The sequence below is a fragment of the Panulirus ornatus genome, chromosome 18 (genome assembly GCF_036320965.1).
Source record: "Panulirus ornatus isolate Po-2019 chromosome 18, ASM3632096v1, whole genome shotgun sequence".
Classification (NCBI taxonomy): Eukaryota; Metazoa; Arthropoda; class Malacostraca; order Decapoda; family Palinuridae; genus Panulirus; species Panulirus ornatus.
The window spans coordinates 48,321,964-48,346,458 of record NC_092241.1 but is presented as its reverse complement, the minus strand read 5'-3'; the positions used below and the strand labels follow the sequence as shown (position 1 = coordinate 48,346,458).

Genomic DNA, 24,495 nt, shown 5'->3' with positions numbered 1-24,495 from the left:
GTCTTCCCTCTTCACCCCTGCCAGAGCCAAGGCCCTGGTCACCATCCGCGTCTAATGACACGTGTCAACTCACACTCTCTCTCCCCGCGCGACACTAACTCCCTCTTATTGAAACTATAAACAAACCTACCGTTTATCCCACTCCGTTTTCTTTTGTTCAGTCGTCGCGGCTCAGTCCCTAGATACATTACTGTCCTGTCAAGCTACCTGATCATTTTTACCACAGCCTCTAACAGTCTGACAGAGCAGCGAAGCAACACGACAGCTTGGTCCCAGACCCATCTCTGGGGGGAAGAAGACCTCCCAAACCATAGTAAGGTATACGTAAAGTAAGGTATACGGTCCGCGGCCTCCAACAGCTTGAATAAGCAGAGGAGCAACAGGACAACCTGTGGTCCCAGAACCAGCTGTCGGGGTAGAAGACCTCCCAAACCATCGTAAGGTACACGTAAGCTTAGTTAGGTAATGTGACGTATGGTCCGTCGTTGTAATTGGGGGTAGAAGACCTCCCAAACCACCGTAAGGTACACGTAAGCTTAAGTAACTAGACATATGGTCCGTCGTGGTAATTCGGGGTAGAAGACCTCCCAAACCATCGTAAGGTACACGTAAGCTTAGATAACGTGACGTATGGTCCGCTTGTATAATGAGGCGTCTGTCGTGACCACATACTGAGAGCTCTTAGAGTTCTTCTCCAAAGGGTATCCTAACCTCGGCATTGTTCCTGGAGCATTTCCCTACCTTACACACCAAACGCTATCCTTACTTCGGCATTCTGCTCCCTCCCCGTCTCACCAAATTCTATCCTATCCTCGGCACTCTGTTGCTCCAGGCTTTCTCTTCCTGGCTCACCCAACATTATCCTAACCCCTGCACTCCGGGGTATTTGCACAACCACAAGCCCCAGTTATGAGGGGAAATCATACTGGACCTTGAGGCAGGACGCCGGCAAACGAGAACACAATAGATCGGGAACCAACCAACAGCAGAAAAAAAAGAGGAGGGAATAAATTACTTCCAAAGCATGGAATCGTGTTCCAACCCTCTATAACACAGGATCACGTATTCTAAATCTTCTCTCCAGCCAACCCTTCATAACACAGGATCATGTATTCTAAACCTCTTTTCCAGCCAACCCTTAATAACACAGGATCACGTATTCTACAACTTTTCTTCGGCCAACCCTTCATAACACAGGATCACGTATTCTAAACCTCTTTTCCAGCCAACCCTTCATAACACATGATCACGTATTCTAATCCTCCTCTCTAGCCAACCCTTCATAACACATGATCACGTATTCTAATCCTCCTCTCCAGCCAACCCTTCATAACACAGGATCACGTATTTCAAACCTCCTCTCCATTTGAAAAAAAAAAAAAAAAAACACTCATCTGTTACACACCATCAGGCAGAAAAAGAAAAAAACCCCATCATTCCCATCACAACTACGTGAGCTGTTTCGAAAGTGATATCATTAATGCAGGACCCAGCGAACTTTCTTCAAGTGGAGCAGAGGCATCCAAACGTAATGGAATCACCTATACAGAGTAACAAATTTTGAGAAATACATCTACATCTACCATCTATCTATCTAACCATCCATGTATATATATGAATCATTTTTGTATATATTGACACTTGGGATCAGAGCATCACTGAGCATGGTAATAAGCAAGGAGGATATAAACAATGATAATATACACGTGTAATGTAACTTCTCTTCAAACTTTCTTCTTTACATTTTCTCTTCATATCAGTGTCATGATCAGTAAGGTGTCGCTGTGCAACACCAAAGTCGCCTGAAATCCTTTGAGCTGTCTTTTTTTTTTTTTTTCTTTTCTTTCCCCCTTAAGTCTGTCCTGATTTACGGCTTGAATTACCGAAGCCAATGTATAACAGATGTAGTCAGTTCATTAACTACGTATACATACACACACACACACACACACACACACATATATATATATATATATATATATATATATATATATATATATATATATATATATATATATATATATATCTTTTTTTTCTTTCAAACTATTCGCCATTTCCCGCATTAGCGAGGTAGCGTTAAGAACAGAGGACTGGGCCTTTGAGGGAATACCCTCACCTGGCCCAATTCTCTGTTCCTTCTTTTGGAAAATTAAAAAAAAACCGAGAGGGGAGGATTTCCAGCCCCCCGCTCCCTCCCCTTTTAGTCGCCTTCTACGACACGCAGGGAATACGTGGGAAGTACTCTTAATCCCCTATCCCCAGGGATCGATATATATATATATATATATATATATATATATATATATATATATATATATATATATTCCTATGAGTCCACGGGGAAAATGAAACACGATAAGTTCCCAAGCGCTCTTTCGTGTAATAATCACATCACCAGGGCAGACACAAGAGAGAAATATAACAGTCAGTTGATATACATCGAAGAGACGAAGCTAGGACGCCATTTGGTATGTGATCCTTTCCACATATATATATATATATATATATATATATATATATATATATATATATATATATATATATATATATATATATATATATTGTTTTTTTTTTTTTTATACTTTGTCGCTGTCTCCCGCGTTTGCGAGGTAGCGCAAGGAAACAGACGAAAGAAATGCCCCCCCCCCCATACACATGTATATATATATATATATATATATATATATAAATGGGGAGGTGATAACAAGTAGTGGTGATGTGAGAAGGAGATGGAATGAGTATTTTGAAGGTTTGTTGAATGTGTCTGATGACAGAGTGGCAGATATAGGGTGTTTTGGACGAGGTGGTGTGCAAAGTGAGAGGGTTAGGGAAAATGATTTGGTAAACAGAGAAGAGGTAGTAAAAGCTTTGCGGAAGATGAAAGCCGGCAAGGCAGCAGGTTTGGATGGTATTGCAGTGGAATTTATTAAAAAAGGGGGTGACTGTATTGTTGACTGGTTGGTAAGGTTATTTAATGTATGTATGACTCATGGTGAGGTGCCTGAGGATTGGCGGAATGCGTGCATAGTGCCATTGTACAAAGGCAAAGGGGATAAGAGTGAGTGCTCAAATTACAGAGGTATAAGTTTGTTGAGTATTCCTGGTAAATTATATGGGAGGGTATTGATTGAGAGGGTGAAGGCATGTACAGAGCATCAGATTGGGGAAGAGCAGTGCGGTTTCAGAAGTGGTAGAGGATGTGTGGATCAGGTGTTTGCCTTGAAGAATGTATGTGAGAAATACTTAGAAAAGCAAATGGATTTGTATGTAGCATTTATGGATCTGGAGAAGGCATATGATAGAGTTGATAGAGATGCTCTGTGGAAGGTATTAAGAATATATGGTGTGGGAGGCAAGTTGTTAGAAGCAGTGAAAAGTTTTTATCGAGGATGTAAGGCATGTGTACGTGTAGGAAGAGAGGAAAGTGATTGGTTCTCAGTGAATGTAGGTTTGCGGCAGGGGTGTGTGATGTCTCCATGGTTGTTTAATTTGTTTATGGATGGGGTTGTTAGGGAGGTAAATGCAAGAGTCCTGGAAAGAGGGGCAAGTATGAAGTCTGTTGGGGATGAGAGAGCTTGGGAAGTGAGTCAGTTGTTGTTCGCTGATGATACAGCGCTGGTGGCTGATTCATGTGAGAAACTGCAGAAGCTGGTGACGGAGTTTGGTAAAGTGTGTGGAAGAAGAAAGTTAAGAGTAAATGTGAATAAGAGCAAGGTTATTAGGTACAGTAGGGTTGAGGGTCAAGTCAATTGGGAGGTGAGTTTGAATGGAGAAAAACTGGAGGAAGTGAAGTGTTTTAGATATCTGGGAGTGGATCTGTCAGCGGATGGAACCATGGAAGCGGAAGTGGATCATAGGGTGGGGGAGGGGGCGAAAATTTTGGGAGCCTTGAAAAATGTGTGGAAGTCGAGAACATTATCTCGGAAAGCAAAAATGGGTATGTTTGAAGGAATAGTGGTTCCAACAATGTTGTATGGTTGCGAGGCGTGGGCTATGGATAGAGTTGTGCGCAGGAGGATGGATGTGCTGGAAATGAGATGTTTGAGGACAATGTGTGGTGTGAGGTGGTTTGATCGAGTAAGTAACGTAAGGGTAAGAGAGATGTGTGGAAATAAAAAGAGCGTGGTTGAGAGAGCAGAAGAGGGTGTTTTGAAATGGTTTGGGCACATGGAGAGAATGAGTGAGGAAAGATTGACCAAGAGGATATATGTGTCGGAGGTGGAGGGAACGAGGAGAAGAGGGAGACCAAATTGGAGGTGGAAAGATGGAGTGAAAAAGATTTTGTGTGATCGGGGCCTGAACATGCAGGAGGGTGAAAGGAGGGCAAGGAATAGAGTGAATTGGAGCGATGTGGTATACAGGGGTTGACGTGCTGTCAGTGGATTGAATCAAGGCATGTGAAGCGTCTGGGGTAAACCATGGAAAGCTGTGTAGGTATGTATATTTGCGTGTGTGGACGTGTGTATGTACATGTGTATGGGGGGGGGGGGGTTTGGGCCATTTCTTTCGTCTGTTTCCTTGCGCTACCTCGCAAACGCGGGAGACAGCGACAAAGTATATAAAAAAAAAAAAAAAAAAAAAAAAAAAAAAAAAAATATATATATATATATATATATATATATATATATATATATATATATATATATATATATATATATATATATATATTCCTCTTATTACCCACCTGGATGGTGGAGCAGCGACTCATCCTCCACTACATAACCATTTAATTAATAAGAAGGGGGAGGAGTGAGGTGGGTGGGTTATCCAACTCTACAGCATAAACAAAGGACGGTGTTTGCCCTGCCGGGCCGTTGCTGTACACTCGGGGGTTATAATACACCACCTCTGTTTGTACGGGTCTAGCCTCTTGTTTACATAGCAAGCTACGGCGTGGTGGTGGTGGTGCGAGCGGGCGGGCGGGCAGGGCAGCAGCCCGGGACCTGATGCTCTCCGTGTGCCCTCCCTCCCCGAACGCAACAATGGCCGCGCCCTTAAACCACCTTACACCCCTTCCTTTGACACGTAATAAGAAGACTGCGTTACTACGTTGCATTACATATGTAGTGTATATGACTCTAATTACATCACGCAAAAAGGGTGTCCTCGGTCTTATAACTCTCTATCATACCTTAGGTCTAAGTCTCGATGGGAGAGTCTTCTCAAATACGTTGTCATTATCATAACGCACCTGAGCCTTATCATAAATTTCTGGTATCTTCGAACATCATGGGAGGGTGGTTGGAGTATGGTAACACTTCTGGATGGTGCAACCAAAAGTGGTGGTACGACGCCCCGAGCACCTCACAATAGGTTCGAGGATACAAGATCTCACTCCAACGTTATAGAGGATCAAGTCGTTTATACAGTACAGTGATCGTTAACCACGTACGGAAATAATGAGGGAGGGAAAGTCAGGGGGAAAGGGGGAAGGGAGGTACACCTGTTATCGTCCGAAAATACGATAAGGTTCAAGATTTTCAAAACAACATCTATAGTGACAAGAGACAAGGGAACGTGCCAACAGAGAGTCAAAACAACATCTATAGTGACAAGAGACAAGGAAATGTGCCAACAGAGAGTCAAAACAACATCTATAGTGACAAGAGACAAGGGAACGTGCCAACAGAGAGTCAAAACAACATCTATAGTGACAAGAGACAAGGAAACGTGCCAACAGAGAGTCAAAACAACATCTATAGTGACAAGAGGCAAGGAAATGTGCCAACAGAGAGTCAAAACAACATCTATAGTGACAAGAGACAAGGAAACGTGCCAACAGAGAGTCAAAACAATATCTATAGTGACAAGAGACAAGGAAACGTGCCAACAGAGTCATAACAACATCTATAGTGACAAGAGACAAGGATACGTGCCAACAGAGAGTCAAAACAACATCTATAGTGACAAGAGACAAGGAAACGTGCCAACAGAGAGTCAAAACAACATCTATAGTGACAAGAGACAAGGAAACGTGCCAACAGAGAGTCAAAACAACATCTATAGTGACAAGAGACAAGGAAACGTGCCAACAGAGAGTCACAACAAGAATGATTAACATACAACAAGGTCATGATGAGATGCGTCTCTCACAAGAACGGGCATATAGAATGAAACGCTAACGCGTTTGAAGACGCCTCGCGCCACGCCACCCTCCCAGAGATAAGGCTGCAGCTCAACTTTCTCGGTCTAAACTCGCCAACTTCTGCCCCACCAGGGGCCGTGTGACGTCTGCTCTCAACACCAATTCAACACAAACACACACACACACACACGACAAGCGGACATCTGCACCAGCGAGGTGGGATGCGGAGGAGTCGACTGGAGGGAGGAGGGAAGGAAGGAAGGAAGATATCTTCACAAAATGAGACTTTTTAAACCGATATCTCACGCTGGTTCTTCCTTCGACACACCGAAATATTAACAATCAATATATCAATTACCCCAAAGTCGCCTCAGGTACACTATATATAAATATATATATATATATATATATATATATATATATATATATATATATATATATATATATATATATATATATATATTTCAATGACATTCCTAAAATATGGACTAGATCTCAGGCTGTCAAGCGTAAAGGTAATGGAACACCACAAACTGTATTCAAACTGACATTCATTTTCCTGTTGGTGTTACGTGTGGTCGCAGGCCGGCAAGCGGTGCCGCAGGTGGAGCCCTGGTGTACATACGTCAGCGGCCGGGGTGATAGATGGCTGGGGTGGGGCAGGGGTCTGGTCTCTCCCCGACAGGTAGAGTGAGGTTCCCATGCCTGTCATGTTACCGCTGGTCCTGCCCAACGACAGGTTCTACTGGTCCTCCCACAGGCTCCCTCTACACACACACCACAGCAGCACCTCTTCCATACAGCTGTTCCCTCCCTCACCTCGCGCTGCCCGGTTATCTATCGATCATTCGACACATTACGACGCTTTTTAACTAAACAAAAAAAAGAAAAACGAAATATCCGAATTTTAATTTCAGGACAAAGACCACCTAAATTTGTGTTCAGCAAACGAGAATAAACTTCGCACGAAGTTTTGTGTAACTTGATGGCAATGGAAAGGTTGGTCTGGGGTGTGGCTAAGGCGGGCGACGCCTCACACACACCAACCCGTACAGAAACACAGTCTCTCTCAGGCAAACTAAACGCAATGAGAGAGTCAGCTGCCCTTTCAAAAATCTTCACCATTTTTCCTCAATAGGATACAAGCCCCCTACTATTTATCTAATCTCCTTACATACCTATCTAGCTATCTATCTATCTACCTTGCTTCGCTTCGAGGATAGGAAAACCCGTTGGACCTTGGAGGGAATATAAGCTCCTCTGCCTCGCAGCGTCTACCACTTTGGGGGGCTGGGCTCCCGTAACACGCAAGTGGTCGACTTCAACCAACTTTTTCATCCCCAGGTGGAGCCGCGCTCCTCATCTAATATTCGCCCCTCTACTGGAATTATTTACTGGGCGACGTGGCCATTTCTACCAGTCCAGTGACGTTACTGAGGGTGGGTTGGGGGAGGTTTAGAGGTTTTTAGTGTTCGAGGAAATGGGTGGAGGACACAATAAAATTTCTGGGCATTTCTACCAGCCAGGTCGACGCGGGGAGAAGGGGGGTCAGAGTGTTATCATATCTAACTGTGATACTGGGGGGTAAAAAAAACTGCTCATCACTGCTTCCCCCAACTCGTGTTGGATCACACAGGACTGGAGCTCTTATTTTCTCAAGTGCCATAAACGAGTGGGTCGTGTTATTCACCCTCCCTCCCTCTTCCTGCTGTCCTTTTTGGCCCACCGTGTACGCAAGCCCCTCCACCTGTCTCCATCCAAAAATAAACACCCCCAACAACAACATTTCCATGCACGGAACACAAGCCTACTGACGCAAGGCAAGCCAATCCGCCAAGACCTGAGCTCTACCATCTCCATGACGATCTGGCTCACTCCACTTGCCTCATTCATCCAAGGTCACCACCACTTTACGTTTTAATGTCTTCAATACCCACCAAGGCGTAGATCATGTTCTCTGACACACACACACACATCACCCCCCCGCCCGGTTCATCCTTGGAGACGAATCACTGCAGACGATACGCAGCCAGCTTCACGGGACGCAAATAGCACCGGCCTGGAGGATCAATAGCCATACAAGGAAGTGCTGGCGGAGTAAAGAAGAACTGCCGCCAGCTTGGCCACGCTGTCCACCCCCGGGGGAAGCACCACACACGCTGCTACACCACCTGCCTCACCACAACCCACCACCACCACCACCACTATCACCTACCCCTCTCCTGTCACTGGTCCAGACAATACTCTCTCCTCCCCTCACTCTCCGGTACTGTCCCGTACTCTCCCATCACTTGACTAACCACCTTCCGTACCCTCTAAGGCACTGCCATGTCCTCCCCCGCCACTGACCCAGACCATACCGTTCCCTCCCCTCTAAGGCACTGCCATGTCCTCCCCCGCCACTGACCCAGACCATACCGTTCCCTCCCCTCTACAGTACTGTCCCATCACTCACGCAGCTACTACTGTCCTCCCCCTAGCCACAATTCTATCCCCTACTATCACTAATCCATCCATTACTGTCCACTCCTCCTCCACCCTCTAACGCCCGTCTTTTCCTCCCCAAACACTGGACCATTCGCTAATGTTCCCTCTCTCTCTCTCTCTCACACCCTCCAGTAATGTTCTGTCCTTTTCCATCACTGAGCCATCTCCTTCAGTCCCCTTCCTCATCCACTTGGACCAGCATTACGTGCTGTTCCTTCCCTCAGTCTCCAACACTATCCCTTACTATCCCTACACCATCAACTTCTTTCCCAACCCACACCCCCTTCCCCGACTGTCAAATCCTGTTAAAAAGCAGCAATCTTATATCTCAGACACCGAAGCAACACCTTAATAATAACCTTCTACACATTCTCCGATTAGCGGTTCTGTGTGAACGGCAAGGAGTGAAGACGGATGTAATAAGAGGTTATGACCGTTCAACCTTATGACCCCCCACACGACCCTTCAGAGCACAACAGACAACGGAGTAATCACTCGTAATCTCATCTTCCGAGAGCATAATGGAGATGAGCCATCTGACGCAAGCTCGTTACGACCCAAGTCATCTTGAGATAACTGGGACTCTCCCAACTCTAATACCATCATCTTCCTCCCCATTTTTACCTTCTTTTCTTTCGTCTTCACAACACGTCTTATGTCTTCCAAACTCGAACACATCCCTAACTCTATCGTCCGTGGGTTCTTAAGTCTTTCGTCTTCACAACACGTCTAATGTCTTCTAAACTCGAACGCATCCCTAACTCTATCGTCCGTGGGTTCTTAAGTCTTTCGTCTTCACAACACGTCTGATGTCTCCCAAACTCGAACACATCCCTAACTCTATCGTCCGTGGGTTCTTAAGTCTTTCGTCTTCACAACACGTCTGATGTCTTCCAAACTCGAACGCATCCCTAACTCTATCGTCCGTGGGTTCTTAAGTCTATCATCTTTATCCACCCGAGGTTCATACACCTCCTTAGCCCTGTGGGCAAACAACTCGCCAACATCGAAGTAAAACCAGACGGCTCTGCCGCTCCCCATGGCCCGAGCGAGGCCTGCTGGTTATTGTTGGAGCAGCACCGAAGTCTGCGATCAACAGTGTCTTCATTACAGTTAAATTGCATTAACGTACTAATTATGTACCCTCCTCCCCCCCCCGCCGCATCTTTACTAGCAAAGGGGGAAAAAAAAATATTGCCGTCGAGAAGCTACGGGGAACAACAGCAGCAGGAGCAAGGCAAGGGAAGAGGGGGACAACAGAATTAATTAAGAGTTTTGAAAAGACGAGGAAATGTGAACCCGCAAAGAAGCCAGAAGAATGGGGGAGCTGAGATGAAGCCTGGGGGGGGGGGAGGAGAGAGAGAGAGAGAGAGAGAGAGAGAGAGAGAGAGAGAGAGAGAGAGAGAGAGAGAGAGAGAGAGAGAGAGAGAGAGAGACAACGACGGGATGATCACTGTGGGAGAAGCTGGGGGTGAGGGAAGTGGGGGGAAAACATGGGGGAGATCAGCGGCTGGGACGATGACCGGAGGAGGGAGACAAGAAAAAAAAGGGAAGGAAGGAGGGAGGAAGACAACAGCGGCAGCGGCGGCAGAAAGGGAACCGGAGGAATGCCAAAAAAGACGACGCTCACACTATTAACGTTAGAGAAAGAGGACCTTACCTGCTTGCAGTAGCGGAGGATGTCGACCTTGTCGTTCAGACACGTGACCTTGGAGTTGGTGTCGGTGATCCAGCGTCCAGTCTGGGTCATGTACTGGGCGTGGTACTGGCTGCGGGCCGCGCACACCATGGCTACTTGAGGCTCGAACCGAGGTCCCGCCTCGCCAGCTGTCATACCACTCTGTAACACAAGACATACACATCCATCATTACCAACCTACTTACTACATCATCTGGACGTATAGACCAGAAACACCCACTCCCTGAGGACATCAATATACAAGCAACACCACACACAAACGCACAGTACTCCTGACGTACTAATCCCATACAATTTCTATGACATTATGAGCTTTTCATATCACAAGGTGTTCCCTCATAGCTAATCCCCTGCATGCGGATGCGCCTGTGGGAGTGGTGAGTAGAGGGGACCAAGCATACAGCTTTGATAAGGCAGTCTGTCCCCACCAACATCGATTTAGAGTTAAGCTATACATACCATCACTGTTCGTCACCTGATAACCTTATCTTAAGAGTACCAGGTCGTCTGGTTATCAGTCTATTACGTCTACTCTCATGTGCTGTCCTTGGCAACACCATGAGAACGACATAAGTCTCCCAGACGACCAAGAGAAACGATGCACCGTAGCACTACGGGTCAAGCAGCGTCTGCCTCCTACAGTGAAATCGTCTTAGTGGCTCCCGCTCGGAGGGACTACCATTCGTATCAAGTCCATCTCCAGCCAAGCTCATCCGAGCGTCACCACATGGTTGTAAAGCCCAAAACCCACACACCCAAAATTTTCTTTATACGAAAGAAAAAAAAAATTTGCAGATGATTGAAACGCCACAAGCTGGTAATAAAATCCTAAGGACGTGTTGTAAAAATGATAAAGGAGAGAGTGAATGTGGACGAACCAGAGGAAAATGAGGTGGGGCTGGGGAGCGAGACAGGATAGTCGGAGTTTAAAACGGGGACGAGGTGGAGTGCTTCAGGTACCTGAAGATGGGTGTAGTAGTGGATGGAATAATGGGAGGTTGAAGTGAGTCAACAGTGGGTTAAGAGGAGGAAGCTATGGGCCTGACTGCATTAAGGAACATGTGGAACGAGTCCTCAGTGTCTCTCAGGGCGAAGATGGGTGTACGTGTATAAATACACGTCTTGTAAGCATAACATGTTATCCCAAGAGCGTTGTATGGACGCGAGTCTTGAGACGTGGAAGTGTAAAAAGAAAGGTTATGAGTGGATGTGTTGCTCCTGAACTGCCTGAAGACCATATGTAGAGCGAGACAGGTGGATCGTGTTGGGAATAAAGAGTGTGGTAGCGGCAGCGTAGTCTTAATGAGAAGGTCGACCAAGGTGCGCGGCTATGGTTCAGACGTATGGAGAGGATGAGTGAAGAAAGACCGACTCAACGAACCTATGTGTCAGACGAAGAGGGAACGTGAGGGGCGGGAGACAACGTGGAGGAGATGGAATGATGAAGAGACGGACGCTATGGGATAATGGGGTTTGAATATTCAGGAGGGCGTGAGGCGTAGACTGGATCGATGGGGGTATATGAGGGGAGGGACGACGTGCTGTAAATGAGCTGAACTTGGGTACATGAGGCGATCAAGTAAGCCATGGAGTACTGTGTGTGGCTTGTCTGTGGATGATACACACTGGGCGTGGTACCTAACAGATGACAGCCAGGGTCAGAGGGGTATACATATATTCCCTTCAAATGAACGCCAAGCAGTTCTTGTTAAATCCACCTATATATCTTATCATCCATCTATAAAGTTCTCTCATTTCCTTCTTAAACATACCTGAACGCATACCATAATACCGCAAAAAAAAAAATCCTTTCCCATCAACAGCGACACACACACACACACACACACACACACCACAATTATTTTCGTAGGGAACAAAGAACATGTATATCAGGAAAGCCGTCTCGTAATATGCAGAGAGGAGTTCCACAGGGTTCGGTTCTGGGACCAATGCTCTTCTTGATCTATGTAAATGCCTTTCCATATAGATTGGACTCCTACCTGAACATGTTTGCATAGGATGCCACGGTCGTGTGGAGGGTAAGAAACGCGGAGGACTAAAACAATCGACAAGGGAGACTTGAACGAATTCGAGAGTTGGTCTGATACCTCCTGGTTGATCATATTCAACCCGAGTCGATACAAAGTAATAAGGACACAGTATAAAGTGGGTGTCGAGATGATAATCATGCAGCAAGAAATAAACTGCAGGAATCTCACCTTGGGAGAACAGTGGAGACAAAACCGTCTTCTGACAAATATCAGAACCTTTACTGTACGAGAGAAGTGGATGAATGGAATAAGCTGAGTGCACATGAAATCATGATTGTGGACAACGGACAGAAGTCTGAAAAGTTGTATGACAGTGGAGTAGTTCAAGAGACGCTGGTCCCAACGAGTACTGAAACCAAAACGAAAATACAGGAGTGTCTAATTCATGACGTGTGTGAGTCCAACTAGGAGGTATATTCGACCATTCTATTAGCCAAAGTGTAACAGGTGTAGATATCCATCCACAAATTTGGCCGGGGTAGTACGCACGCTCTGAGCGTTGTATTATAATGATGGTCTAGCCTTCATACCATTGTGCCCAAGGGTCGTCTCGTCATGCCCAAGGGTCGTACGATCATGCTCAAGGGTCGTACTGCCATGCTCAAGGATCGTATCACTCGTGCCCAGGATGGTGAACTTAATATCAACACCCACCCCTTGTCTTTGGTGTGCCAGTCATTAGGTCAATGAAATATGTGTTATTCAAGACAGCCAACACGCGGGACACTCATGTATAACGAATGAGGGAGGTGTATGTGTGTGTACGACCTGTCATGCAAGGTGATCCGCTAGTGAAGGGAGGGAATAGGGAGAATAATCAGGGAGGGAAGACAGGAGAGAGGAGGATGAAGAACTGTGTCCGATGGTGTGACTTCCTGTTTGTGTTTACGTCTTTGCACTGAACAGGGAAGGAGGTCAACACTCACGGGTTCTCCATCTTTTGGATTTTCTCCAACTTCATAAAACTTTTTAAAACTTCTGTTTTTGTCCTACCTTTACAATGCTATCATTTACTTTTCTTTTAGATCTCTCCACTATTTTGATATATAAAAAAAAGAATCTTTTTGCTTTAATTTCTTGATGTGACCTCTGGTAACTCCCTCTTCGCATCTTTCAAGAAACAGTTCACTGTCGATACTGGCAATCTGCTTACGAAAACTGATTCTAATCAAGTCCTCCCTGATTCTTCTCTTAGATCTCGAACCTCTAACCTATCGCTGTTGCTCAACTTCTCTTGATTCTAGTGCCATTTTTGTTGCCCTCCTCTAGACTTTCTCTATTAGATCTTTCTTACAGTGTGGTGACTAACTTGAAATGCATATTCTAATCTAGGTCAAAGCTTTGAAATATATATTGGACACTTCTTCATCCAGGTATTAAGCTAAAATTTTAACATACACCGGTAAACAATTAGACTGCTTAAAGATTCCCTTAATATGGTGTTCTGGCGATATAGACTGGGGACTATGTCGACCCCCAAGTCTTTTCCATAAACACATTCACGTCCTTTGTCTCCTGCCAGATTACCGTCACATCTCGGCTCTCCCTCACTGTGCCTCCATCTTCATTACTTGCATCTACTTGGGTTGAATTTCGTGAACCATGGGTCTGACCAACCCAGAAGTTAGCCCTAGTTCCCTGGTACGCTGATACAATCCTGGTCACTCCTTATTTCTTCTCATGACTTGAGCATCATCCGCAAACATATTCAAGTATATTTCCAGTCCTTTAGGTAAGCCATTCAACTGATCAAAATGAACACCGGACTCATGATCGAGCCCCGCGGCACGCCACAGAGACACCCAACCCACTTGGAATCGCTCTTCTGATATACGTCCTCAGTTGTTCCCTTCCATATTCCAAGAATCATTGATCCCTCGAAGGAGTCTCATTCTCAAAACTGCCAGATCATCCTGCTTCTTTCCCAACCTCTTGTGTCTGAAGGTTCCTAATGCCTTCTGGCAATCCCAAGCACACACAATCCATCCATCCATCTCTTTTGTCTCTGACGTTCACTCCGTCATCAGAGTCTGTAAAAATCTGATACACTTGACCTCTTCTTCTCTCGGCATCTACGTTGCCTCCCATTTCGACAATCTGCCCTTTGCAGGTAATCATTCAAACACTTTTCTCAATATATCTTTCAACAATCTACAGACCACGCCCATCAGAGACACTGGTCTAATAATAGTTCAATGCAATATTCCGATCTCCTTTCAGACAAGTGGCACGACATTCTGTTCTTTTCCACTCCCTTGGCATTTGAATCTGTCAACCCTGAGTGTCCTCACACAAGCAACCCAAGGAGGGAGGCATCCCCGGCCACCAGGCTCCAAGCACTCTCACCCCTCACCTGCCACCGGTGCACACACACACAGCACCCGACCACAAGAACTCGCGGCACCACACAACTCAGTGCAAACTAACACGACCCCAACACGCGTGCAACATAAAGGAGGAAGCATGGAACACCTCCCAGCCAAGTATGCAGTCAACTAAATGTATTTCTTCTCAACCTTATAACTTCTAGTTCCCTCGGGGTTGAGCACACACACACACACACACACACACACACACACGTACATCTACCATCCACCCATGTGAAAGTGATACTGCCATTGGTATGGCTTCCCCGCGACTCGACCCCCTCCTCCTCCTCCTCATCTACCACTTGCTAATAACAAATAGGTGAAAATTGTACGAGTCCTGAATTGAGGCGATTCAACCTCGGTTCACCAATGGAGGTGACTCATGAAGGCCTGACACACACACCCCCCGTGTGTGGTGGAGGTTGTTGTAGCCGTCATGCCGTAGGAGGGAGGGACAGACACACACACACACACACACCCCGACCATCGCCACCTTACCCGGTTCACAGAGACACAATGCCTATCATCACCACGAACGCCACCGCCACACACACACACACTGGCCATCACCGCCACACGGCCCTTCCTCACATCTCACTCTCCTCACCCCGAGGGGGGTATAGTCTCCACACAAAGCTTACAATCTCCACCATGTCACTTTACATCACCGACGCTCTCTCTCTCTCTCTCTCTCTCTCTCTCTCTCTCTCTCTCTCTCTCTCTCTCTCTCTCTCTCTCTACAGGCCGGCGCATCCGGCCTGGGATGGTGGGACATGATGGAGGGGAGGGACCTTGCTGCAAATATGGGATATTCTGGAAAACAGGAAAGCTGGAGGGATACGGGGAATTCCTTCACCCACATCAAAAAGGGACTTATTTTTTTCTCTCTCTTTCCTCTCATGGTTTGATCACAGGCCCTGTCCTCAACCCATACGTTGATCCTTTTTCCACGACTCTTAACTCCAAGTAAATAATAATAATAATAATAATAATAATAATAATAATAATAATAATAATAATAATAATGATAATAATAGCAACAACAACAACAACAACAATAATAATAATAATAATAATAATAATAATAATAATAATAACAATAATAATAATAATAATAATAATAATAATAATAATAATAATAACAATAATAATAATAATAATAACAATAATAATAATAATAACAACAACAATAGTAATGACCGTATTAATTCAGGGCATCAATTCAACAATACAAGGTCAGGAGAGTAATATTTTCCCAGGGCGTCTGCTGTCTACTACACCTTACTGACACGGAGGGTGTTGTGAGATGGGTTCTGGCCCTCACTCCTAACACTCCTAAGTCAGGAGGGTAATACGTCCCGGACAGCTGAATACTAAGTTCTTGGACAACGATATGTAATTAATCCTCATATCTACTACTACTACGGTCACAGTACACTTATGGCAGCGTGTGACTAATGCTTCTGTGCTAACCTAACCAGCTTGTTGGGTAAACCATGAAGACATTAGTGAAACAAAGGTTTTCGTATGCGTAGACTTTAGTGTGTTAACATAAATTTAACCACCAAGTTGATAAACGAGAGACGATCGGGGTTAGTTATTCCACTTATGCAAAGAATAATGAATATTTACTGTATATTCATACAACTTCATTCATATCCATACACATAAGCATACATACACAGTACATGTCTTCACATGGAAGACCTCGGTCACACGTGGCGAGTGAAGGACACCTTCCCAACACTGAGGAGGAGGAGGAGGAGGAGATTCAGGTCCCCTCCAGGTGTTCGTGGTGAGGTAGGGGTCTCGCCGTACCACACCTACTGCATCACCCTGGGCCAAGGTGTGGCAGGCACGCCACCCGTTTATACTGTGGTGGTGGAAGAACTCCTCTCCCTCACCGAAAAGTTCGACAGCGTCCTTTTCCTACTTTCTCCTTCCGACAACCTCACCTCACCTCGACCTCCAGTAACACCACCATCACCTTCCTACAACCTCACCTCGACCTCTAGTAACCTCCAGTAACACCACCATTTCCTTCCAACACCTCACCTCGACCTCCCACGCCTTATCGCCTCCTCCAACGCCCTATCTGGACCTCTACATCCCCATCATCAACACCACAGGCCAACCATCACCACCACCACCACCACCTCCAACATCCCCCCAACACCACCAGCCCAAAACATGACAGATCACAATTTGCTGGGTTGTGAGCTAGTATGTGGCTGGCGGAACTAACTTTATGGCTGGCCGGCAGTAACCTGTGGTCCGCCCGACCCCTGCTGCTGCTTGATGCTGCTGCCCAGCCAACGCGCCTCTCGCATCCCATACCAACTCTCTCTCTCTCTCTCTCTCTCTCTCTCTCTCTCTCTCTCTCTCTCTCTCTCTCTCTCTCTCTCTCTCTCTCTCTCCACCCACTCCAACCCACACCACTAAGCCCTTTGACGTCGTCCTCACGATCCCCTGCCCTACCCTCCGCTTTCCCTCCATTTTCTACCCACTCTCTATAGATTCGTCCGCCTCCACAGCCATCACCCCCATCCCCTCCACCAAGTCCTCCCCCCTTTCATCAACTTACCCACCTACGCTGACGCTATCAACTCATTCAATTATCCAGAGCCATCCATCTCCCCGAGCAAACGGTGGGTCAATGTCCACTATATATCCTCTTTCCCGTCACCGGACACAGGATGGGTAGGTGGCTATACTAAATCAGCCGCCATTGTGAGCAAAAATGAAAAAAAAGATAAATACTAATGAATCTCCTGGCCTTATATTAACCTATCCACCTCCCTTCGAGCCTTATCAACTCGTCTACCTCCCAGTCCCTTAGCAGCCTATCCACCACTCATCTCCCTATGACTAACTAATCCACTTATCTGACCCTACCGACTCCTCCAGGCCCTGTAGCCTCAATCTCCCCAGGTGCTATAAACTCTACCCTCACCCAGGCCCTATCAGCTCTACCGCCACTGGCTCTACTACTGGATATTCGACTCGTCTGACACGAAGGTCAGAGTCGGTGCTCATCTCTCTCTCTCTCTCTCTCTCTCTCTCTCTCTCTCTCTCTCTCTCTCTCTCTCTCTCTCTCTCTCGTGTGTCGGACATACCCAATACCCTCCCGCCACAGGAACGTTGTAAGTTGTCACACTCGCCCTCCTCCCACAAAGTCAGCCTCACCTTCCTCCCACGTCGCCAGCCTCGCCCTCCTCCTACGTAGTCAGCCTCGCCCTCCTCCTACGTAGTCAGCCTCGCCCTCCTCCCACGTCGCCAGCCTCATCCTCTTCCCACATAGTCAGCCTAACACTCCTCCCACGTCGCCAGCCTCGCCCTCCTCCCACGTAGTCACCCTCGCCCTCCTCCCACGTCGCCAGCCTCACCTTCATCCCACGTCGCCAGCCTCACCTTCATCCCACGTCGCCAGCCTCATCCTTTTCTCACATAGTCAGCCTCGCCCTCCTCCCACGTCGCCAGTCTCGCCCTCCGCCCACGTCGCCAGCCTCGCCCTCCTCCCACGTCGCCAGCCTCGTCCTCTTCCCACATAGTCAGCCTAATCCTCCTCCCACGTCGCCAGCCTCGCCCTCCTCCCACGTCGCCAGCCTCATCCTCTTCCCACATAGTCAGCCTAACACTCCTCCCACGTCGCCAGCCTTGTCCTCCTCCCACGTCGCCAGCCTCGCCCTCCTCCCACGTCGCCAGCCTCGCCCTCCTCCCACGCTCTCCAGCTACTGCCAGCGGCGACCACCGCGTCGGTAAACACAGCCTTCCAGAATTTCTGGCCAATTCACTTTTGATAACCCTAGACTTGCTGCAATATCTGGCCGCCCCGGGCCAGACATCGGCTGCTACTTGAGCAGCTGCGGAGGGGGATGCTGCGGCGAATGGCAAGAGGGAAGATGGCACACATGGAACAACACAGGAGGGAAGCTGATGCGAGGAGATACGAGAGAGAGAGAGAGAGAGAGAGAGAGAGAGAGAGAGAGAGAGAGAGAGAGAGAGAGAGAGAGAGAGAGAGAGAGAGGAATAAGATGAGAAAGAGACATATGCTTAGAGAAAATGTTTGAGAATAATGGGTATTGGAGTGCAAGGAATGGCTGTTCGAAGGCAAGGAATGGGTCTTGGAGGCCAGAAAATGGCTGCTGGAGGGCACGGAGTACGTGTTAGTGGGCAAGGAAGTGAATGATGAAAGGCAAGAAAGGAGGAATGGAGGGCAGGGAATGTGTGCTGGAGGGGAGGGAATGAATGATGGAGTGCAGTGAAAGGGTGCTGGAAGGCAGAAGATTTGGGTGTTAAGGGAGGGGAAGGAGTGATGGAAGACCAGGTGATGCAGACGACAATAAGGACCATATTTACGTATATGGGGCAAATTAGGAGCAGAGGACCAACCCATCACAGTAAGAGCTGAGGACCTAACGAGTATTGTCTTTAATACAACACCAAGAAAATATTTAATGATGAAGCAGAGGAAAATGGTCTTGAGAAATCTGATATCTTTCTAGTAGAATGAGAGGAAAAAAAAAGCAACCTACAAGAAATAATAACTATAAAATAATGGTTGGATGTTAGAAAGATAGAAAAAATCCACCTGCTAGAAATATGATTATAAAAAAAAAATAGTTGGATGGCTTGCACGTTTTCAGATTGGCTGTAGAAGGCCTTTTGATACCGTCCCTCCACAGAAAACTGATGATGGAATGGGACTTCCAAGCTGGGGGTCAGACGAAGGGCCGCTCAGATGGACTGACAGCTACCTAGGAACAGGGAGGGGACAGAGAATACACGTCAGGGGAGCCTCTTCCAGCTGGGCCACGGTGACAAATGGGGTTCTCCCTCAGGGATTTAGCACTGGGGCTTAGCAAAAGGTAAGTAAAACGTGGATTGCCAAATTCTGCTGTGACCTACATACGACGGAGGAGAGGTCGAAGAAACCGCGAATGAAATTCAATTCTCGAAAATACAAGGTCGTGAAATAGTTGCGGGTCTAAATGGATTCAGGTGGCGTGTACTATATCGAGAGGGGAAACCTAACGCAGGAGAAGTACTGTGAGAGAGATCTGGAACTTGGTATCAAGGCGAACTCAGTCACCAGACACTTATGTGAGAAGGATCTTGTGAGCAGTAAACTATATTCTGGTTCAGTGTGGATACTCTAAAGAACATGGACTACAGGGGGTTTCACATGGTTCCCAATAAGCCGTACACTTGTCTTACATTGGTATAGACAAGAGCAGTGGTCTCCTTGATCCAGCAGGCAATACTGCTAGCAAGGGGACGAAAAGAATGCGACAAGAATGGTACCAGACACGAGTGGAACCAGAGACATAAAGGAGGGGAGTGGCACTATGAATCTGTCCACTTGTGAAGAAATGAGACTAAGATGTAGACCACATGACTATCAAAGTCATGAAGATGCAGGCCATCATGACGTCTATCCGGAACAAAGTCTCTGAGGACCTGAGTGAATCCAAAACACAAGGAGGCAGGCACTGCTGGGACCTGGTCAAAAAAAGTTTATGGAGGTGAGGAGGCATTTCTCCCACAAGAAGACGGTGGAGCGGTGCAACAAGCTGAGCCAAGAGGAGGTAAATAAGAGTCAGTGGGGGAAAATTCGATGATAACATTTCAGGGGGAAGGGGGAAAGAAGTACATGAATGGTGGTACCAAGAGTTGGAAGTTCGATTCCCTCGTCATACATACGAGTAAAAATAGGTTTCCCGTCTTTCAAGAGACTGGGGGTGGAGTGGAGTGGGACACACACACACATCCTCACGATCGTTGAACTCCCTCCAGGTACAGGTAATGAGAGAGAGAGAGAGAGAGAGAGAGAGAGAGAGAGAGAGAGAGAGAGAGAGAGAGAGAGAGAGAGAGAGAGAGAGAGAGAGAGAGAGAGAGAGAAACTACGAAAATCCGTGAGCCTTCAGAGCTTGACACGGGCCTGAACGCAGTGGCGGTAATTAACCCAGAGCACACACACACACACACACACACACACACGCGCGTGTCGGGTTAGCGAGGCAACAATATAAACCTGCCGCATGCGGGTGGTTCGGGCGACGGCTGCAGCAGAAACCAGACAACTTCTGCCACGATTTTTACACCTCCTTAACTGGGAATAAAAATCCCAGGAAAGTGGCGACCCGAGGGCTGGAGACATTGCTGTTGCGTCAACGGTAAACCGAGCACGGCGGTACGACCCTGCGACACGACGGTACGGCCCCTGAGGCACGACGGTGCGGCCCTGCGACACGACGGTACGGCCCTGAGGCACGACGGTGCGGCCCTGGGACACGACGGTATGGCCCTGAGGCCTTACGGTACGGCCCTGGGACACGACGATAAGGCCCTGAAGCACGACGGTACGACCCTGGGACACGACGGTACGACCCTGAGGCACGACGGTGCGGCCCTGGGACACGACGATAAGGCCCTGAAGCACGACGGTACGACCCTGGGACACGACGGTACGGCCCTGGGGCACGACGGTACGGCCCTGAGGCCTTACGGTACGGCCCTGGGACACGACGATAAGGCCCTGAAGCACGACGGTACGACCCTGGGACACGACGGTACGGCCCTGAAGCACGACGGTACGACCCAGGGACACGACGGTACGGCCCTGAGGCACGACGGTACGGTCCTAGGACACGACGGTACGACCCTTGGGCAAGTCGGTACGACGCCTTGGGCACGACGGTACGGCCCTTGAGCACAACGGTGCGACCCTTGACCACGGCGGTATGACCCTTAGGCGTCGTACGACGACCCTCAAGGTTTGCTGTCGTGCTCAAGAGCTAGAGAGAGAGAGAGAGAGAGAGAGAGAGAGAGAGAGAGAGAGAGAGAGAGAGAGAGAGAGAGAGAGAGAGAGTTCAGTCACTACTCCAGGCTCAACATGCCTCAGGCATGTGTCACCCTCGACATCCATTTCCTCCACCCGGAGACTAACGCAAGAAACACCCCCTTCCCCTTACACCTCACCCGCCCCTCCTATCACCATCACCACCACCCTCCATCACCACCAACCACCAACCACCACCACCATCCCCCTGCAGAGCTGAGGCCAGACGGGGCAGGTGTGTTGAATACCTGAAGCTGCTGCTGCTGCTGCCTCTGGTGTGTGGTGTGGTGTGGGGGACACGCACACACGGGAGAGGAGAAAAGACCTTGAACTACACCAACGGTGGGTGGTGGTGGGAGGGAGATGGGCGAGGGAGGATGGGATGGGATGGGAGGGGAGAGAGAGAGAGGAGAGAGAGAGAGAGAGAGAGAGAGAGAGAGAGAGAGGGAGAGAGAGAGGAGAGTGGAAGAGGAAGAGGTTCTTCCTGAGATCCGATACAGCTGACTTAAGAGCTGGATCATACCTCTCTCTCTCTCTCTCTCTCTCTCTCTCTCTCTCTCTCTCTCTCTCTCTCTCTCTCTCACACACGAGCGGCTTCCCTCGTCCTCATTCGCTTCACCTGCCTCACTTCCGCTCCGTCTCTGTCGTTGGTTCTCTCTCTCTCCCTCCTCCACCTCATGCCCCCTCCCCCTCGATGACGTACCACCACCTCCTCCTCTCCCTCTCTCCACCTTCCCTCTCCTCCCCGTCCTGGCTCTCCCTTACACTCACCCCTCATCCTCCCCTTCCACTTCTCAGGAGAGAGTATTGACGTCCTCTGAGCCTCTCCACGTTCACCCACTTCTTTTTTTTTTCTTTTTAAAAAAAAACGAGTGGAAGTTTGACCTTGACTTTAAATGCGTCTCAGTTTTCCGTCAGGATGGTGTGGCCCCTTATTCAAGGAGGCCTCTGTCGTTTGTCTCCTCCTTGGCTCTCTCTCTCTCTCTCTCTCTCTCTCTCTCTCTCTCTCTCTCTCTCTCTCTTCTGCCAGTGGGGTAGGTAGGCAGGCTGGCTGGCGAACACAGATGGCTGGTGTCTGCTTCCTCGGTGCACGAACACAGATGGCTGGTGTCTGCTTCCTCGGTGCACGAACACAGATGGCTGGTGTCTGCTTCCTCGGTGCACGAACACAGATGGCTGGTGTCTGCTTCCTCGGTGCACGAACAAGAAAATGATTTACGGCTGATTTGGGAAAAAACATAAAATGTATTAACTTAAGACTATCAGTCTAAAGTTTACTTAACGGGACTGGCCTCAACTTTACGACCCTTGAACACGGCGGTGCAATCCTTGAACACGGCGGTGCAATCCTTGAACACGACGGTACGACCCTTGAACACGACGGTCCGACCCTTGAACACGATGGTCCGACCCTTGAACACGACTACGACCCTTAACACGACGGTCCGACCCTTGAACACGACGGTAAGACCCTTGAACACGACGGTCCGACTCTTGAACACGACGGTCCGACCCTTGAACACAACGGTCCGACCCTTGAACACGACGGTCCGACCCTTGAACACGACGGTGCGACCCTTGAACACGACGGTGCGACCCTTGAACACGACGGTCCGACCCTTGAACACGACGGTCCGACCCTTGAACACGATGGTCCGACCCTTGAACACAACGGTCCGACCCTTGAACACGATGGTCCGACCCTTGAACACGACGGTCCGACCCTTGAACACGACGGTACGACCCTTGAACACGACGGTCCGACCCTTGAACACGACGGTCCGACCCTTGAATACAACGGTCCGACCCTTGAACACGGCGGTAAGACCCTTGAACACGTAGGTCCGACCCTTGAACACGACTACGACCCTTAACACGACGGTACGACCCTTGAACACGACTGTACGACCCTTGAACACGACGGTCCGACCCTTGAACACGACGGTAAGACCCTTGAACACAACGGTACGACCCTTAACACGACGGTCCGACCCTTGAACACGACGGTGCGACCCTTGAACACGACGGTGCCACCCTTGAACACGACGGTACGACCCTTAAACACGACGGTACGTTGCCTGGGTATCAACAGAGAGGCCCCTCTTTGCATCCGAGGGTCGTACCGTCGTGCTCAAGACCTTACGACACCAGAAGAAAAAATACGACAGTCAAAGTCTCCCCAGCTCAGCGTCTCCATCATGCTGACTTTGCATATCATTTGTCCACCGCCACACAACACCACACCACACGAGAACCAAAAACCCTCTCACCTTCAACCCCACAACTCGCCCACAGCCAAGCCCGGATGACTCTAGGACCTTTCCCTACCCCAAGAGGAGGATGGTTGTAATGGTGACGGTGATGTGGTGTGGTGGTTGTGGTGGTGACGGTGATGTGGTGTGGTGGTTGTGGTGGTGATGATGTGATGTGGTGGTGGTGGTCACGGTGATGTGGTAGTGGCAATGGTTGTAATGGTGACGGTGATGTGGTGTGGTGGTTGTGGTGGTGATGATGTGATGGTGGTGGTGACGGTGATGTGGTAGTGGTGATGGTTGTAATGGTGACGGTGATGTGGTGTGGTGGTTGTTGTGGTGATGATGATGTGATGGTGGTGATGGTGGTGGTGACGGTGATGTGGTAGTGGTGGTGAAGATGTGGTGGTGGTGAAGGTGATGTGGTAGTGGTGATGATGATGTGGTGGGGGTAAAGCTGGTGCCGCCCCCAGGGTGATGTCGGCTCTCGTGGTTAATCCTGGAGAAAAAGTTTACCAAACATCCTGATTTCCATTTTCTTTTTCCCCCCCGCCGCCCGGTTTGAGGATGTGTTGACACCACCTGTGGCTCAGTGAGGCATGGCCAGTCGGCATGTCCTGTTGTGTGAGTTCGGTCGCCCGCTCGCTCGCTCGCTCGCTCGTCCAGAACCAGCCTAGGCTGTCCGCATCCCTCAGCCTGCTCGAGGATGTG

The 24,495-nt window shown here is 48.3% G+C and overlaps 1 protein-coding gene across 2 annotated transcripts in view; it reads right to left on the bottom strand.

Annotated features, from left to right (window-relative positions):
- Appl (amyloid-beta-like protein) overlaps window positions 1-24,495 on the bottom strand; it is a 318,976-nt gene that overhangs the window by 176,647 nt on the left and 117,834 nt on the right. For both annotated transcript variants that reach the window (XM_071673063.1, XM_071673064.1), the window contains exon 2: window positions 10,233-10,412. In XM_071673063.1, coding sequence (XP_071529164.1) covers window positions 10,233-10,412 — 180 coding nt within the window. The remainder of the gene's footprint in view (window positions 1-10,232; window positions 10,413-24,495) is intronic.